This window comes from Coregonus clupeaformis, chromosome 35 (assembly GCF_020615455.1).
Source record: "Coregonus clupeaformis isolate EN_2021a chromosome 35, ASM2061545v1, whole genome shotgun sequence".
Classification (NCBI taxonomy): domain Eukaryota; kingdom Metazoa; phylum Chordata; class Actinopteri; order Salmoniformes; family Salmonidae; genus Coregonus; species Coregonus clupeaformis.
This window is the reverse complement of record NC_059226.1, coordinates 17914583-17932832: the sequence shown is the minus strand read 5'-3', so window position 1 is coordinate 17932832 and position 18250 is coordinate 17914583. Positions and strand designations below refer to the sequence as shown.

At 46.4% G+C, this 18250-nt stretch overlaps 1 protein-coding gene across 2 annotated transcripts; it reads right to left on the bottom strand.

Annotated features, from left to right (window-relative positions):
* Positions 1-1477: 1477 nt before the first annotated feature.
* LOC121569614 (116 kDa U5 small nuclear ribonucleoprotein component-like) lies at positions 1478-17420 on the bottom strand. Of its 2 annotated transcripts, none has more exons than XM_045210891.1 (26): positions 17273-17420; positions 16558-16685; positions 16261-16423; positions 16069-16147; positions 15886-15961; positions 15707-15772; positions 15516-15551; positions 15324-15414; positions 15100-15182; positions 14713-14879; positions 11374-11498; positions 11124-11187; positions 10929-11019; positions 10310-10445; positions 8296-8423; positions 7644-7837; positions 6824-7178; positions 6581-6663; positions 6162-6248; positions 5582-5708; positions 4665-4752; positions 4456-4574; positions 3963-4057; positions 3633-3786; positions 2303-2410; positions 1478-2169 (listed from the first exon to the last, which is right to left on the bottom strand). In XM_045210891.1, the coding sequence occupies exons 2-26, from the start codon at positions 16657-16659 to the stop codon at positions 2074-2076; spliced, it is 2913 nt and encodes a 970-aa protein (XP_045066826.1). In that variant the 5' UTR covers positions 16660-16685; positions 17273-17420; the 3' UTR covers positions 1478-2073. The 2 variants fall into 2 exon arrangements, with proteins under 2 accessions (XP_045066826.1, XP_045066827.1); XM_045210892.1 differs by having other exon boundaries at positions 16558-16670.
* Positions 17421-18250: the final 830 nt, after the last annotated feature.

Sequence of the window (18250 nt, the reverse complement as noted above, 5' to 3'; positions counted from 1 at the left end):
GATTTCTGGCTCCCAGGTGTCTTTTATACAGGTAACGAGCTGAGATTAGGAGCACACTCTTGAAGGGAGTGCTCCTAATCTCAGTTTGTTACCTGTATAAAAGACACCTCTCCACAGAAACAATCAATCAATCAGATTTCAAACTCTCCCCCATGGCCAAGACCAAAGAGCTCTCCAAGGATGTCAGGGACAAGATTGTAGACCTACACAAGGCTGGAATGGGCTACAAGACCATCGCCAAGCAGCTTGGTGAGAAGGTGACAACAGTTGGTGCGATTATTCGCAAATGGAAGAAACACAAAAGAACTGTCAATCTCCCTCGGCCTGGGGCTCCATGCAAGATCTCACCTTGTGGAGTTGCAATGATCATGAGAACGGTGAGGAATCAGCCCAGAACTACACGGGAGGATCTTGTCAATGATCTCAAGGCAGCTGGGACCATAGTCACCAAGAAAACAATTGGTAACACACTACGCCGTGAAGGACTGAAATCCTGCAGCGCCTGCAAGTTCCCCTGCTCAAGAAAGCACATATACAGGGCCATCTGAAGTTTGCCAATGAACATCTGAATGATTCAGAGGAGAACTGGGTGAAAGTGTTGTGGTCAGATGAGACCAAAATCGAGCTCTTTGGCATCAACTCAACTCGCCGTGTTTGGAGGAGGAGGAATGCTGCCTATGACCCCAAGAACACCATCCACACCATCAAACATGGAGGTGGAAACATTATGCTTTGGGGGTATTTTTCTGCTAAGGGGACAGGACAACTTCACCGCATCAAAGGGACGATGGACGGGGCCATGTACCGTCAAATCTTGGGTGAGAACCTCCTTCCCTCAGCCAGGGCATTGAAAATGGGTCGTGGACAGGTATTCCAGCATGACAATGTCCCAAAACACACGGCCAAGGCAACAAAGGAGTGGCTCAAGAAGAAGCACATTAAGGTCCTGGAGTGACCTAGCCAGTCTCCAGACCTTAAACCCATAGAAAATCTGTGGCGGAAGCTGAAGGTTTCGAGTTGCCAAACGTCAGCCTCGAAACCTTAATGACTTGGAGAAGCTCTGCAAAGAGGAGTGAATCAAAATCCCTCCTGAGATGTGTGCAAACTTGGTGGCCAACTACAAGAAACGTCTGACCTCTGATTGCCAACAAGGGTTTTGCCACCAAGTACTAAGTCATGTTTTGCAGAGGGGTCAAATACTTACTTCCCTCATTAAAATGCAAATCAATTTATAACATTTTAGACATGCGTTTTATTGTTGTTGTTGTTGTTATTCTGTCTCTCACTGTTCAAATAAACCTACCATTAAAATTATAGACTGGTCATATCTTTGTCAGTGGGCAAGCGTACAAAATCAGCAGGGGATCTAATACTTTTTTCCCTCACTGTATATACAGTAACTTCAGAAAAGGACCTTTCATGTGAACCAAACTAAATGCCTGGAAGGAAGTGACGAATAGAAAGTGACCTCGGTTGGTTAAACAGATTTCACAGGTAGATTCGTTTTTATTCAAAACAGGCTTACGCAGACGCAAGACATCCAATTTCATAATAAAAAAAACATCAAACAATCAAGCCTGCTTTCAAGTCATCTTACATCTACAAAACATTTGGGAATTTATACATGTAAAAAAAAAATGAACACAAGACATTGATGAGACGGGAAACACCTCAGCAGTATTATTCATTGTGCTGATGACGAGAGGTGTCAGATGTTGCTATCCCACATCACGCCAACCCCTACAACTGTAGATGCAGTTATATCATAATAAAAGTCCCTCCCTAGGAGAGCACGGGTGGGCAAAGTCTTAACAGGAGATCGCAGGGTCTGTTGGTTCCATATCAATGCTTCGTTGATGAACTTAAGTTATTGATGATGGTAAGTGACCTCACCTGGTTAACAAAGTCTACATAACTCGCCAACATGAAGGCAGGAAACAAAACTGGCAGACTCTGCTTCCCTCTGCGACAACGTTCACCCACCTCAGTGGGGTTTTGAGTCCCATACAGTGTGGTGTGGTGCTGGTGGAGGAGGGTACTACTTGGCTCGTTGTCTCCCTGTCTTCTGACACCTCACATGGGGTAGTTGAGCACCACGTCCTGCTTGGCCAGCTCCAACAACATAGGGTCGTCAAAGAACTTGCTGATGCTCACATCCTCACTCAGACCCTGCATGGAAACCAGGGACAGTCAGTCACATTGTCGTGATGCTTATTGGCCTGACCTTGCGCAACAGTACATACTTAATAAAGCACACCTTCCCTCACAGACATGGTGAGGGGGGGTGGGGCAGTATACGTACCTTGCGCCGGCGGGTCTTGATCATGAACTCTCTGGCCAGGTGAGGGGCAGGCTGGGGCTCCAGCGGCCTGATAACGATGCTTTTGTCCAGGGGGTCGCCAGGCACAATCTGGGGGGAGAGGAGAGTAGAAACAGGGGTCATGAGAGGGTTGAAAATAAAAAGACTACGGTCAGTTAGTTAGTCAATTCCACATCTAGTCTACAGCTTCACATTATCATACACACACTGACAAATAGACATACAGAAGCTGAAACCTGAGCAGAGACTTCTAATAATAAAGTCACCACCACTGTCCTTAAACCTTTCACCACTCAAATGCATGATTTATTCTCTACTAGTCAGCCGGCGTTCTCCATGTTACTGAGTCAGGGGGATGTCTGTCCCCTACAGCCAGCCAAAACGAACACGGCAGCGCCTTCTCACCCAGTCTCTGTCGCAATCTTCATCACTACAACGTTAGCACATCTAGTTCTGAGTAGAATGGCGTTTTAAAATGATTACTTAAACCTATCATCTTCACCGGCACCTCAATCCCGTTTTTCATGGGTAAATGTTACATGCCCGTTGGAGGGAGAGCAAGGAGGGAGGGGGGGCTGAATCTCCTGGCCCCAAATCAGGCGAGGGGCTGTTTCGTGACCTTTTCTAAAGGCCAACTCTGCAATCTCACACTCCCTCCTCCGCTGCGCTCCAGTCCCAAATGGCACCCTATTCCCTATTTAGCCCTGGTCAATATTAGTGCACTAGCCTATATAGGGAATAAGATGCCATTTGGGCCACATCCTAGGACTGTGCCATAACAAAACCCCAGGCCTGCGGGGGAAAAGATTGAATGGGAGGAAAATCAATGGAGCGTCTGCAGCCCAATCAACAGATGGAGCAGGACCGCTAAACAGCGTCACACCACATGGTGTTTCTCCACACCACACTGGGAGGAAGTGATGATCACGCTACTGAGAGGGAGAGGAATAGCCTGCTTTCAGTTTACAGAAGAGGAGAGACTGGAAGCAGGCTGGGGCAAATGAGGGCAAGGGGAGCAAATTAATTTTGCCTGACACAGCCAAAGAGAAGGAGCGAGACACACGACACAGCGGGAAAGACAGAGACAACTGTAGTGTCCACAATAGCTGCTGACTCAACACCCTCCTAGTCAGCATCCAAACCAATTTACACAGAGTGGCAGGCATGAGCACGAGGTTCGTGACTCTGGCATCTCATTGTGTCCGAGTGTGTGTGCATGTGTATGTTAACACAGCTGGTGGTCATAAAGAAAGAGGGCACACATTTCTATGAGTGTGAGTGGGTGCACGTGTGTCCGTCCGTGTGATCCTACCTGCCAGTGGTGGAAGACGGACAGGGAGAAAGCCTGTCCCTGTGTGTGTGTTCTCAGGTCAGTCTCGAAGCCAAACGAGTCGATGGCTGGGATGAAGGCCTTGATGGTGTAGAGGGGAGACCCGGGGATGGGGGCGTCCTGGGTCACATGACCTCTGTAGCGCAATACAAAACACAGCAGATAGAATTGTAACAAATAAAATAACTAAAACCACCACATCGGAGCAATCAGCACAATAAAGGTTTAAAAATGTCAGTCAAGAAGTTATGGATGGGGTAATTGGGATGGTACAGAGTAGATTGATAGTTATTTAGTGGTTTGTGGGCTCACCTCCGTCTGGCCAGTACGGTGTACACAGCAGACACACAGTCAGCTGGGGCCTGGACCTCTACGAAGTAATAGGGCTCCATCAACCTGGGGGTGGCCTGGGAGGGACAGGAGAGGGACAATAATTGGGACAGCCATCAGGAGAACCAGAGGAGAGGGGGGCAGGAGGGAGAGCCAGTGGCAGAGAAGATAGAGGTCAGGGGAGGAAAGAACAGTGGAGAAAGTCAGAGAGAAGAGAAGCTGAGAGGCGGGCAATGATGGAGGGATGCAATGAACCAAAAAAGGAGAGATACACTTGAAAAAGAAGGACACGCCAATACAAAAAAAAGAACAAATCAGAAGAAACCAGCACTTTAATCAAGGTAATGGAACTCAGGAGAAAAACTCAGGAGGAAAAGGATAGGAAACAAGAGATGGAGCTAGAGTTAATGAAAGAGATGGAAGAAAGGAGAGAGATAAGGGGGGAGGGAGGAAGAGAGAAGAGGGATGATCTCACCATGAGGAAGGCAGAGTACACCACTCTCCTGGCTGTGGGGATGACCTGTCCTCCTCCTCTGTGTAGAGGCTCCTGTGCTATGACCGCATCCAGAATCTTAAACTTCACGTTTCTGATAGCTAGGGAGGGGATGTATAGCTGTTAGGTGATTGTGTGTGTGTGTGTGTGTGTGTGTGTGTGAGAGAGATAAAGAGTGGTAAGACACTTACGTTCGTCACACAGAGGCCCCTCCCTGGTGCCCCACTGGAAGCCCTGGACGATGCTGTCCTTAACTGAGCCCAGCAGAGCCTTGTCCACCTGCACACAACAACACACCGTCAACATACTGGAGACATATCACCCATGCAAAGCTACACACGTCTGTATACAAATGGACACAAAAATGCCTTCATTACACCCTACAGTGTGATTCAGTGTCATAACAATCAAAGATCAATATGGAGAGATTGATTGTTCTCATTGAGCATACATTTTCTTGACTTCCAGGCATTACACTAACACAAGACAGAGGTTGTTGCGCCCAATGACCGGGCACTGCTGTCCGTGCCATTCAATGGGTCAATGTCACCATGATCACGCCGGTGTCAACAGAGGGTCAACACAGTGACACATCCATCGATGCATTTTCACACATCTGCTAGAGAGCACTCGTCCAAAAATCACTCCAACACGCACTGACAGTCTGTTTACAGTTAGGCCTAGAGACAGGCAGGCTGACCCACAAAGCACCCCAGCCTGACCCCAGAGCCTCACCTCAGAGCCTGGCCTGGCCAACCCACCCCAGCCTGACCCCAGAGCCTCACCTCAGAGCCTGGCCTGGCCAACCCACCCCAGCCTGACCCCAGAGCCTCACCTCAGAGCCAAGCCTGGCCAACCCACCCCAGCCTGACCCCAAGACCACCAGCCCTCCACACCCCATCCCCCCTAGCCCATCTCTACCCAACTCTCCCCATCCCAACCCAGCCTGACCCCAAGACCACCAGCCCTCCACACCCCATCCCCCCTAGCCCATCTCTACCCAACTCTCCCCATCCCAACCCAGCCTGACCCCAAGACCACCAGCCCTCCACACCCCATCCCCCCTAGCCCATCCCTACCCAGCCTGACCCCAGAGCCCTGGTCTCACCTCAGAAGGCAGAGTGTCATCTACCAGGATGTTAGGCCCGGTGGTGTCGGGCCCAAAAGCCCAGATAGACCTGGCAGCAAGCAGATCCCAATCATACTTGGTCTGGAAAAACTCTCCTAGCTTCTTCCTGGAACCAGAGATTAAACAACAGCAAGGATTAGTGAGTGGTGTCCGTGGGGATGTGGGTGGGGGGGTGACAGGAAGAGGAACAGAGGGGACAGAGTTTGTTTAATGGGATGTCAAGTTAAAATGTGTCACTGCCTTGGCACTGTGGCTCACGTTGGCAATGCCAGGCCCAGATGGGTTCACAGATGAGCAGCGTGCAGCGGGCCAGACACTGTCCACTTCCAAAAAACACACACACACACACACACACACACACACACACACACACACACACACACACACACAGGGCTACAGCTGTGGATAGGAGGATAGGCCTCAAGGTATGGTCAAGACAGGTGTTCTGTGATGGCAGGTGTCTGTTTGGGTTGAGACACTGATATGTGGACAGCTAGAAGGATACAGCAGGTGAACTCTTTGTATGAATAGGTGGTGTGCAGGTGTGTGTGTCCCGTACCTGTTCCATGTGATCTGCACCACCTCGTTCTCTATGTCCTCAGCCAGGCCCTTCTCCAGAGGCTCGGCAATCATGGTGATCTTATTCCTGTCAATCAAAACACACAACCGCCAGTCAAACAGACACAGCACTCAGTCTCCCATCCAGCTGGTCTAGACACAGCACACTAACATCACACCTCAACATGAAACAGAATGCATCCCATATGGTACCCTATTCCCTATATAGTGCACTACTTCTGGCCAGAGCCCTATGAGGTCTGGTCAAAACCCTCTGGCCACTGGTCAAAAGTAGTGCATTATAAAAGGAAATAGGGTGCTATTTGGGTATTCACACACAGTCCACACTGGTTGTTTAGTGTACTGTAGGCTAGTTCAATGTTCAATGGGGACCCATGGGAGATAATGGTGGATGCCTACTTCTTGTTCGGCGTCTCGGCAAAGCACTTGAGAGACGATGTCTCCACTACTGTCTCACAGAAAGTCACCACGGGGTCAGCCACCTGGGAGAAAGAGGAGAGTGAGATATTCAGTACTGGAAAACTAATCAAGGAATAACACCAGACAAAGGGTATTTTGTTCAAGATGTTACAATTACGATACAGGAAGATGAGAATGTTGTTCCAATTGGGTGAAAGGACATGTGAGAGAACGAGAACTGACCTTGATGTCGATCTCAGAGTACATCTTCCGCAGGTCGTGCATGACACAGTCCAGGTAGAGTTCCCCAGTACCCAAGATAACATGTTCCCCTGACTCCTCCACCTTGGTGGTGAGGGAGGGGTAGCTCTTGTTGACCTTCCTCAGTCCGTCCAACATCTTGGGCAGCTCTGACGGGTTGACTGGCTCCACAGCGATCTTGATGACAGACGCCGTGTTGAACTTGAGCGGCCGGAAGATCTGGGCTTCCTCGTTCCCTCTGGGCTCGGTGATGGTGGCTGTCTTGACGATGGGCTGGTCACAGCCCTCAATGAGAACCCAGTTTCCAGCAGGCACACGGTTCACCTCTATCTGGTACCTGTGGTTTAGAACATGAAGGGGTTTGAGCTAGAACTGTTGGTGTAAAGGACCGACAACTTCTCATACTGAACACTTAGAGATGTCATATATTGACGTCTCAGGGGGAGTTGAGATACGCAAAAAACACATTTCCAATTCACACGTGTATAATACACACTTGAACATGTGTGAAATAGGACAAATATAAGCACCCACCAAATTATTATAATATTGAGGACCAGAGACTAGGGAAGAAACACAAAGGGGTGTTTGACTAATGAATACATAACCGACAACTTGTTATAATGAACACTCAGGCTTCGTCCCAAATGGCACCCTATTCCCTATATAGTGCGTTACTTTTGACCAGGGCCCATAAAGCTCTGGTCCAAATTAGTGCACCATGTACGGAATAGAGTGGCATTTGGGACGCAGGCCAAATGATGTGTCCACGAGGTGGCATATTAACAGTGATTCCCATTACCTGGCGACGTTGATCCAGAGGCGTCCCACCGTGCAGACCTGTGAGTCCTCCTCGTCCTCCAGAGTGTAGTTCTCTCCCAGCACCTTGACTGGCTGGCCCGCCTGGATGGTACCGCTCAGCACTCGGCCAAACGCATGGAACTGCACCCCGTCCTCCGTACTGTACATCTTAGTGGTGTGGCACATCAGAGGACCCTGATGGGAGGAGGAGAGAAGAGGGGAAAGAGAACGAGCAATAAAGGAAGGATATAGGGAGAGAGGAAAGAGGTTAAAAGGAAATAGATAAACTTAGTTATTAACCTTTTCTAACAGAGCAGTGTGACAATTCAAAAGCAACTATTTGTTACATCTCAAGCCTCACTTCATTATTGGCTAGAGGATCTCTAAAGGGCATTTGGAATGTTTGTGGTCAATGGCCTCCATTGTCCTGGCTTCTTCCATCTATTTTTTATATTTTTTATAACTCACTTCACTCCCAGTCAATTCCGATCGCCCGCTTGCTTAATTGCGGTTCCAGTTGCAATGAGGCTATTGATTAACACTGGAAACAGATTCCACCTATTAGAAACCAACTACCATCTGTCTTCTTCTAGCCTCTTCTCACCCCCAGCCCACATCCCCAGGGCCTGTGTTTCCCACTCCGTCACACTCACATCAGGGTCACATTCTGCCATGGCCTCCCCCAGGTCTGAGTCCAGTCCTCCAGTGTAGCTGTGCTCTATCTTGTTCTTGGCGCCCCCCTGTGGTGAGGGGATGTGCTGCACGCACATGTCCACAAAGCCTGCAGGGGGAGGGAGGGAGGTCATGCTTGGCTTCACATTAGTACAGTGAGGGAAAAAAGTATTTGATCCCCTGCTGATTTTGTACGTTTGCCCACTGACAAAGAAATTATCAGTCTATAATTTTAATGGTAGGTTTATTTGAACAGTGAGAGACAGAATAACAACAAAAAAATACAGAAAAACACATGTCAAAAATGTTATAAATTGATTTGCATTTTAATGAGGGACATAAGTATTTGACCCCCTCTCAATCAGAAAGATTTCTGGCTCCCAGGTGTCTTTTATACAGGTAACGAGCTGAGATTAGGAGCACACTCTTGACCTGTATAAAAGACACCTGTCCACAGAAGCAATCAATCAATCAGATTACAAACTCTCCACCATGGCCAAGACCAAAGAGCTCTCTAAGGATGTCAGGGACAAGATTGTAGACCTACACAAGGCTGGAATGGGCTACAAGACCATCGCCAAGCAGCTTGGTGAGAAGGTGACAACAGTTGGTGCGATTATTCGCAAATGGAAGAAACACAAAATAACTGTCAATCTCCCTTGGCCTGGGGCTCCATGCAAGATCTCACCTCGTGGAGTTGCAATGATCATGAGAATGGTGAGGAATCAGCCCAGAACTACACAGGAGGATCTTGTCAATGATCTCAAGGCAGCTGGGACCAAAGTCACCAAGAAAACAATTGGTAACACACCACGCCGTGAAGGACTGAAATCCTGCAGCACCCGCAAGGTCCCCCTGCTCAAGAAAGCACATATACAGGCCCGTCTGATGCAGCATTTCTCCTCCTCCAAACACGGCGAGTTGAGTTGATGCCAAAGAGCTTGATTTTGGTCTCATCTGACCACAACACTTTCACCCTGTTCTCCTCCATCCCCACCGTCAAACATGGAGGTGGAAACATTATGCTTTGGGGGTGTTTTTCTGCTAAGGGGACAGGACAACTTCACCGCATCAAAGGGACGATGGACGGGGCCATGTACTGTCAAATCTTGGGTGAGAACCTCCTTCCCTCAGCCAGGGCTTTGAAAATGGGTCATGGATGGGTATTCCAGCATGACAATGACCCAAAACACACGGCCAAGGCAACAAAGGAGTGGCTCAAGAAGAAGCACATTAAGGTCCTGGAGTGGCCTAGCCAGTCTCCAGACCTTAAACCCATAGAAAATCTGTGGAGGGAGCTGAAGGTTCGAGTTGCCAAACGTCAGGCTCGAAACCTTAATGACTTGGAGAAGATCTGCAAAGAGGAGTGGGACAAAAATCCCTCCTGAGATGTGTGCAAACCTGGTGGCCAACTACAAGAAACGTCTGACCTCTGTGATTGCCAACAAGGGTTTTGCCACCAAGTACTAAGTCATGTTTTGCAGAGGGGTCAAATACTTATTTCCCTCATTAATATGCAAATCAATTCATAACATTTTTGACATGCGTTTTTCTGGATTTTTTTGTTGTTATTCTGTCTCTCACTGTTCAAATAAACCTACCATTAAAATTATAGACTGATCATGTCTTTGTCAGTGGGCAAACGTACAACATCAGCAGGGGATCAAATACTTTTTTCCCTCCCTGTATGTTTGTCACATTCACCAGAAACATAAGATTGTGTGCAATTACACCACTGATTATCCAAGGCTGTATGCAGATACACTGGGCAGAGAGGTAATAGCTTAACCACATACAGTGAGTCATCGTGTACGCAAACGTACAGTAAGAGCCTATAATGAGAACGCATACAATAGAATTAGGCAGAAGATAAACATGTCTCAACTGTAAATGACCTCTGTGAATAAGATTAAACATGAGATATAGTTATTGAGCGGTATATGAGGAGGCAGTAGAGGTTAGAGAGGAAACGGGGGTGGCGGGAGGCGTACGTACCGGTGAACTCGCCAAAGAAGCGTTTACAGACCAGCCTGAGTAGAGGTCTGATGTTGAGCTTCAGCTCCTCTTTGACCAGGTGGATCCCCAGCTCATCCAGCACCCGAGGCAGAGACGTGTCACAATCACCCACCACCTGGGAGAGAGAGAGAAGGGAGAGAGAGAGAGGGCAGTCCATAAGTCATTGGTGTAGTGTAATGTTGAGATGTGCTAGCGCTACTTATGGAATAGGGTGGTCTTCTGGGTAAAGTCATGTAGTCCAAACAAGAAAATGTGATGGCATCTCCCATAAAAGGCCGCAACAACACTTTTCAATTCATGGTGCGCCTATTTATTTCAAAAGCTGACGTGTTTCGATCTCGATATGTCTTTCTCAAAGCTTCCTTTTTCTGACAAAGACCGATCGAGGTCGCAATGCGTCAGCTTTTAAATCAGAGCACCGTGAACTGAAAAAAAAACTGTTGCGGTCTTTTATGGGAGATGCAATCACCTTTTCCTTTTTTGGACTCATGGGGATACTGTGTTTGAGGGAACAGACATGTCCACACAAAAGTGCTAATCTGTGCATGTAGCGTATAAGACTTGTTTTCTAGGAGATGATTGGTTAAAGGGGTCTTACCTGGGATAGGATCTTGTACAGAGGCTCCAGCACAAACTCCACAAAGCTACGCTGGGAGTTACTAGTGGGGGCTTTCTTAGTGAATTTGCGCCTGAGGAGAGAAGGCAAAACAGGGTTATCTTTCTGCATTACAGACAAAAAGTCTAAATGACCCTAAATGAAAAGTCTAAATGTTCCTAAATGAAAGCCACTTACGTTTTGGGATTGAAGTAAATGTCTCCCCACAGCCTCTTGGCAAACTCTGTGTAGCTGATGTCACCTGCAACACCAGAGAGAAGGGTTAACAACAGTGTATTTTTTAACAGTTATTCGCAGGGTTCAAACGAGAACCTACCAGGTCTAGTCAAGTCAGAAATGTGTTTACAGTTAGACATATCAAGAGGTGTGGGAGACAGTGACCAGTGTGTGGAACTGTGCTTGTTTTCTGGGGGGAAGGTCGTCTCACCGTAGGTGTCGGAGTAGATCTTGGCGAAGGAGCCCAGGGTGAAGCAGACACAGTACTGAGAGCTGGCAAAACACACGTTCCCCAGGAGAGGAGACACCACCAGGTTCTCATCTGTAGAGTAGGTGCTGAGGGAAAGGGGAGAGAGGAGCCACGGTCAATGACACACACTGGATACTACACTACAACAGGCTACGCTCAATGCTAGTACTTTTGTTTTCACTCTGCAATGGAATCTTCTTTACAAATGCTCTGTGCTCTGCTTGCTACATTTACATTTGAGTCATTTAGCAGACGCTCTTATCCAGAGCGACTTTTTTTATTTTATTTATTTTATTTCACCTTTATTTAACCAGGTAAGCCAGTTGAGAACAAGTTCTCATTTACAACTGCGACCTGGCCAAGATAAAGCAAAGCAGTGCGATAAAAACAACACAGAGTTACATATGGGGTAAAAAACATAAAGTCAAAAATACAACAGAAAATATATATACAGTGTGTGCAAATGTAGCAAGTTATGGAGGTAAGGCAATAAATAGGCTATAGTGCAAAATAATTACAATAGTATTAACACTGGAATGCTAGATGTGCAAGAGATTATGTGCAAATAGAGATACTGGGGTGCAAAAGAGCAAAATAAATAACAATATAGGGATGAGGTAGTTGGGTGGGCTAATTTCAGATGGGCTGTGTACAGGTGCAGTGATCGGTAAGGTGCTCTGACAACTGATGCTTAAAGTTAGTGAGGGAGATAAGAGTCTCCAGCTTCAGAGATTTTTGCAATTCGTTCCAGTCATTGGCAGCAGAGAACTGGAAGGAATGGCGGCCAAAGGAGGTGTTGGCTTTGGGAATGACCAGTGAGATATACCTGCTGGAGCGCAGACTACGGGTGGGTGCTGCTATGGTGACCAATGAGCTAAGATAAGGCGGGGATTTGCCTAGCAGTGATTTATAGATGGCCTGGAGCCAGTGGGTTTGACGGACGAACATGTAGTGAGGACCAGCCAACAAGAGCGTACAGGTCACAGTGGTGGGTAGTGTATGGGGCTTTGGAGACAAAACGGATGGCACTGTGATAGACTACATCCAATTTGCTGAGTAGAGTGTTGGAGGCTATTTTGTAAATGACATCGCCGAAGTCAAGGATCGGTAGGATAGTCAGTTTTACGAGGGCATGTTTGGCAGCATGAGTGAAGGAGGCTTTGTTGCGAAATAGGAAGCCGATTCTAGATTTAACTTTGGATTGGAGATTCTTTATGTGAGTCTGGAAGGAGAGTTTACAGTCTAACCAGACACCTAGGTATTTGTAGTTGTCCACATACTCTAGGTCAGACCCGTCGAGAGTGGTGATTCTAGTCGGGTGGGCGGGTGCCAGCAGCGTTCGATTGAAAAGCATGCATTTAGTTTTACTAGTGTTTAAGAGCAGTTGGAGGCTACTGAAGGAGTGTTGTATGGCATTGAAGCTCGTTTGGAGGTTTGTTAACACAGTTTCCAATGAAGGGCTAGATGTATACAAAATGGTGTTGTCTGCGTAGAGGTGGATCTGAGAGTCACCAGCAGCAAGAGCGACATCATTGATATACACGGAGAAAAGTGTCGGCCCAAGAATTGAACCCTGTGGCACCCCCATAGAGTCTGCCATAGGTCCAGACAACAGGCCCTCCGATTTGACACACTGAACTCTATCTGAGAAGTAGTTGGTGAACCAGGCGAGGCAGTCATTTGAGAAACCAAGGCTATTTAGTCTGCCAATAAGAATGCGGTGGTTGACAGAGTCGAAAGCCTTGGCCAGGTCGATGAAGACGGCTGCACAGTACTGTCTATTATCAATCGCGGTTATAATATCGTTTAGGACCTTGAGCGTGGCTGAAGTGCACCCATGACCAGCTCGGAAACCGGATTGCATAGCGGAGAAGGTACGGTGGTATTCGAAATGGTCGGTGATCTGTTTGTTAACTTGGCTTTCAAATACTTTCGAAAGGCAGGGCAGGATGGATATAGGTCTGTAGCAGTTTGGATCTAGAGTGTCACCCCCTTTGAAGAGGGGGATGACCGCGGCAGCTTTCCAATCTCTGGGGATCTCAGACGTTATGAAAGAGAGGTTGAACAGACTAGTAATAGGGGTTGCGACAATTTCGCGGCTAGTTTTAGAAAGAAAGGGTCCAGATTGTCTAGCCCAGCTGATTTGTAGGGGTCCAGATTTTGCAGCGCTTTCAGAACATCAGCTGTCTGAATTTGTGTGAAGGAGAAGCGGGGGGCATGGGCAAGTTGCAGCGGAGGGTGCAGAGTTGGTGGCCGGGGTAGTGGTAGCCAGATGGAAAGCATGGCCAGCCGTAGCAAAATGCTTGTTGAAATTCTCGATTATTGTAGATTTATCGGTGGTGATAGTGTTTCCTAGCCTCAGTGCAGTGGGCAACTGGGAGGAAGTGCTCTTATTCTCCATGGACTTTACAGTGTCCCAAAACTTTTTGGAGTTAGTGCTACAGGATGCAAATTTCTGTTTGAAAAAGTTAGCCTTTGCTTTCCTGACTGCTTGTGTATATTGGTTCCTAACTTCCCTGAAAAGTTGCATATCGTGGGGGCTATTTGATGCTAATGCAGTACGCCACAGGATGTTTCTGTGCTGGTCAAGGGCAGTCAAGTCTGAGGAGAACCAGGGGCTATATTGGTTCTTAGTTCTGTATTTTTTGAATGGGGCATGTTTATTTAAGATTGAGAGGAAATTACTTTTAAGGAACAACCAGGCATCCTCTACTGACGGAATGAGATCTATATCCATCCAGGATACCTGGGCCAGGTCAATTAGGAAGGCCTGCTCGCTAAAGTGTTTTAGGGAGCGTTTGACAGTGATGAGGGGTGGTCGTTTGACCGCGGACCCGTTACGGACGCAGGCAATAAGGCAGTGATCGCTGAGATCCTGGTTGAAGACAGCTGAGGTGTATTTAGAGGGTATGTTAGTCAGGATGATATCTATGAGGGTACCCATGTTTACGGATTTAGGGTTGTACCTGGTAGGTTCGTTGATAATTTGCGTGAGATTGAGGGCATCTAGTTTGGATTGTAGGATGGCCGGGGTATTAAGCATATCCCAATTTAGGTCACCAAGCAGTACGAACTCTGAGGATAAATGCATCAGTTAGTGAGTGCATACATTTTCATACTGGCCCCCCGTGGGAAACGAACCCACAACCCTGGCGTTGCAAGCGCCATGCTCTACCAACTGAGCTACAGGGGACTCAGTTGGTAGTAATCTCATCTGAAATCATTCCGATATTTCCTTTCCTCCACACCCCTCAGTGTTAGCCCCTAGCCATGGTTATCAGGCTCTCCCCACGTCAGTACCTGAGCATGGCGTTGACCTCGTCCACTATGTGGCGTAGTTTGTAGTAGGCGTCTGTAGGGGGCAGCTTGAGCTCCACGATGAGGCGGTCCACCTTGTTGATGCAGATGGTGATGGCCAGACGCTCCTGGACTGCGTGCTTGATCAGACGCTCTGTGTTCAACATCACCTAAAGACACACATCGGGGCAGATGCCTGGGTTATGGGAGGAATGGTACATTTGACTTTTTGGGGCCAAGCCTCAGAGGTGGAAACACAAAAGCCTGAGTCTTTAGGCCAAACACTGAAGCAAAGTATGATAATGGAAGTGCGACACAAGATACAGAGATGCAGAGGTGAATGGGGATTTGAGTTAAAAAATAAAAAGTATTAAAAGTAAGAGGACTCACTCCTTCTGCTGCGTCGATGAAAAGTACGATGCCGTCGGAGAGTCGGATGCCTGCTGTCACTTCATCCGAAAAGTTCACGTGGCCTGCAGGGATGACAAAGGGTATGAGGTTCCGCTCTGCCTTTCTAAAGCAGCCAACCTAACATCACACACAGTGAGGCGGTAAATTATATCAATCAACCGCCCTTGATTACTCTTTTAATTTCCCCTACAATTCCTGCATACCTGGTGTGTCCATGATGTTGAAGAGGAAGGATTTGCCTCTGGAGTCTGGAAGTACCATTGTGACGGGGGTGCTCTTGATACCAACCCCTCTCTGTGGAGGCACCCCATTGGAGTCAACACAATGCACTTATATGGGAGATACACAATTCTGCATTAATTGTCATAGCTCTGAATACAATAACAACAACTTACCTCCTGCTCAGTGAAGAGGATATCTGTGTAACGGAGCTGAAGTACCAAGGAAAAACGCAGTGAATTAATGGCTCATTTACAGTATACACAGAGTATTTCAGATTACAACTGGTTAGAGGATTTCTCCAAATTAGGATGAAAGGTGAGCAGCAAGTTTGGGGCAGTGTAGTCTAGCTGGAGAGTAAACTCACATCCATGTCATCTCTCTTCCTGATCTCTGGGTGTGTCTGTTCAATCAGGCAGTCCACGAAACATGTCTGCAGACAAGAAGCAAATCCATTAAATCACAATAAGGCCAATAGTCTAGCTACTAACAGCTATGATCTAGCCTGGTCTGTTACTAAAGCAGGTGAAATGCTGAGTGTTTGACCTTGCCGTGATGCAGGTGGCCACACAGAGTGACGTTACGGATCAGCTCTGGACTGTCCATTAGGTCAGCCAGGAACCTGCACAGAGGAGGAAAGGTGGGGTTAAACATCAACCATTTGTGAGTATAGACAGAGAGACAGACAGACGCAGGTCTAGTTTACAACAGTGAAACTGGTGAACGTACTCCATGTCATAAACAGTGGTAGGCAGCTCCTGTTCCATCAGAGTGAACTGCTTGTTCCTTACAGGCTTGATGATTGGTTCTGATGGGGATGGAGAGAAAATGGGAATTAGTTTAATACTACCATTTCTGAATGAATGCATCCATGTGCTTGAGTGTGTATGATTGAAACTGTGTGTATGTGTAGTGTCTGACCTGTGAGGGGCTGTGCGTCCTCTTCCTGGACTAAAGTTTCCACCTCCGGCCCATACACTTCCTCTGCTGTAGGATAGTATTTCTTATCCTCGTGCAGAACTACCTCCATCCCTGGGACGTCTTCATCAGCATCAGCCGGCTCATCATCATCATCCTCATCAGCCTTCACAGAGCAGAGAGGGACACAAGCATGTCTTGAATTGACCAGACATTATAAACACCCCTACTTCATTTTGGTTAGGCTGCATTGTAATGTGCATTCATGTCTAGGCTGGCTGTTGATTTCAGTAAACAAACCTCATCCACATCTCTGTTGTCTGCCTCCAGATCATCATCCTCGTCAGAGTCTAGTTCTGGACCAATGTAGTTCCCAAACTCGTCATACAGATCCGTCTCCATTGTGAAAGGGACTGAGTAAGGGGAAACTATAATGGATTAGCATTATAATTGCATCACCCACCCACCCATGATTTTGCTTTCTGCAAAGAGTACCTTCTACAAACCAATGAATGTTGTCTACTCGAATTCTGCAATTAGTTAGCTGTGTTATTTATTCAGATGTTTAAGTAGTCTTGTGTAGCTCAGTTGGTAGAGTATGGCGCTTGCAACGCCAGGGTTGTGGGTTCGATTCCCACGGGGGGCCAGTATGAAATATATGCGCTCACTAACTTTAAGTCGCTCTGGATAAGAGCGTCTGCTAAATGACTTAAATGTAATGTATAACGTTTCAGGTACACACACAGGAACTACACGTTAATGTTAGCTAGATATTGCATGCATTGGCGGGTAAATTGAGAAAAATAAACCCATCAAACTCACACCTCAAAAACGATGGTTCGCTTTGAAAAGGCCGAAAATGTGCAACTTCATAAACAGATAGTACTCTCTTAGCTAGCTAGTTAGTTAGCGGCTAAATGAATAACGAACAGGCTGCGTTTTTGTTGATGTTTCGCTTTTCTACAATAAAGTAGCTAGCTTGTTCTGGAGAGTAGGTCAGCACAAAAACACTTACCTTTATGTGCAAAACGAGCGGTAGTTTCAAATTTGTATCGCTATTTTTCCTAGTTATTTGAACTATTCACAATGTTTTTCTCTCCTGTTTCCAAACCATGCACATGTAGGACCCCTCAATGCAAACGCACGTCGAGCGTAGGTGACACGCAAATGTAGACTATCTTCATATTGCCTGATTGTATATTTTTGTTTACATTTACAATTTTAGTCATTTAGCAGACGCTCTGGATAAGAGCAATTAGGGTTAAGTGCCTTGCTCAAGGGCACATCGACAGATTTTTCACCTAGTCGGCTCGGGGATTAGAACCAGCGACCTTTCGGTTACTGGCACAACGCTCTTAACCACTAAGCTACCTACAAAAACAATGTATCGATGGTTATTTGTTTTAGCAAATAATGTAATATTTACAGTCCAAAAATATTTTATTTGCTAATATATTTGGAAGAAAATTTTCATGCGCGCGAAGTCTCTAGTCTAGACGATTCTTTTGTGCAGGCGCATATTTTACATAAGCAACAAGCGAGATTACCCCGGATATTTGTTTTTCTCAATTTAGTTATCTCTTATTTTTGAAATGATAATTTATTTTCTTTTTTTAAATTGTTTTATTAGTTCATTACATATATTTTTCTATATATATATTTTTTTAACAACAAATCAATACAAAAGGTACACGGGGGAACACAAGTATATATAAATAATATACAAAGGACAGTTGGGCTAGGAGGTACAATATCACATTACACAAATACCTTAAGGGGCATACACACATAATTCTAACAACTTTTTTGTTGGTAGAGTATTTCATTGTCTTAAAATATAGTTCAATTTCTTTTTGTAAGGTAAGAAAATGTGGTGTTTTGTTTGTAAATTTACATTTGTGAATATGAAATATTGCCAAAAGAATAATGAAATTAATTACATAAAAATGTTCTACTTATTTCTATTTTAGGTAAAGAATCCAAGCAATACATC

Excerpts from the sequence above, each read along its gene's own strand:
- LOC121569614 (XM_045210891.1), bottom strand. The coding sequence starts at position 16,659 with ATGGAGACGGATCTGTATGACGAGTTTGGGAACTACATTGGTCCAGAA. Across the intron at positions 15,415-15,515 it reads TCCTCTTCACTGAGCAGGAG|AGAGGGGTTGGTATCAAGAG; the intron begins GTAAGTTGTTGT and ends GTGCCTCCACAG. Across the intron at positions 2,170-2,302 it reads TCAAGACCCGCCGGCGCAAG|GGTCTGAGTGAGGATGTGAG; the intron begins GTACGTATACTG and ends GTTTCCATGCAG.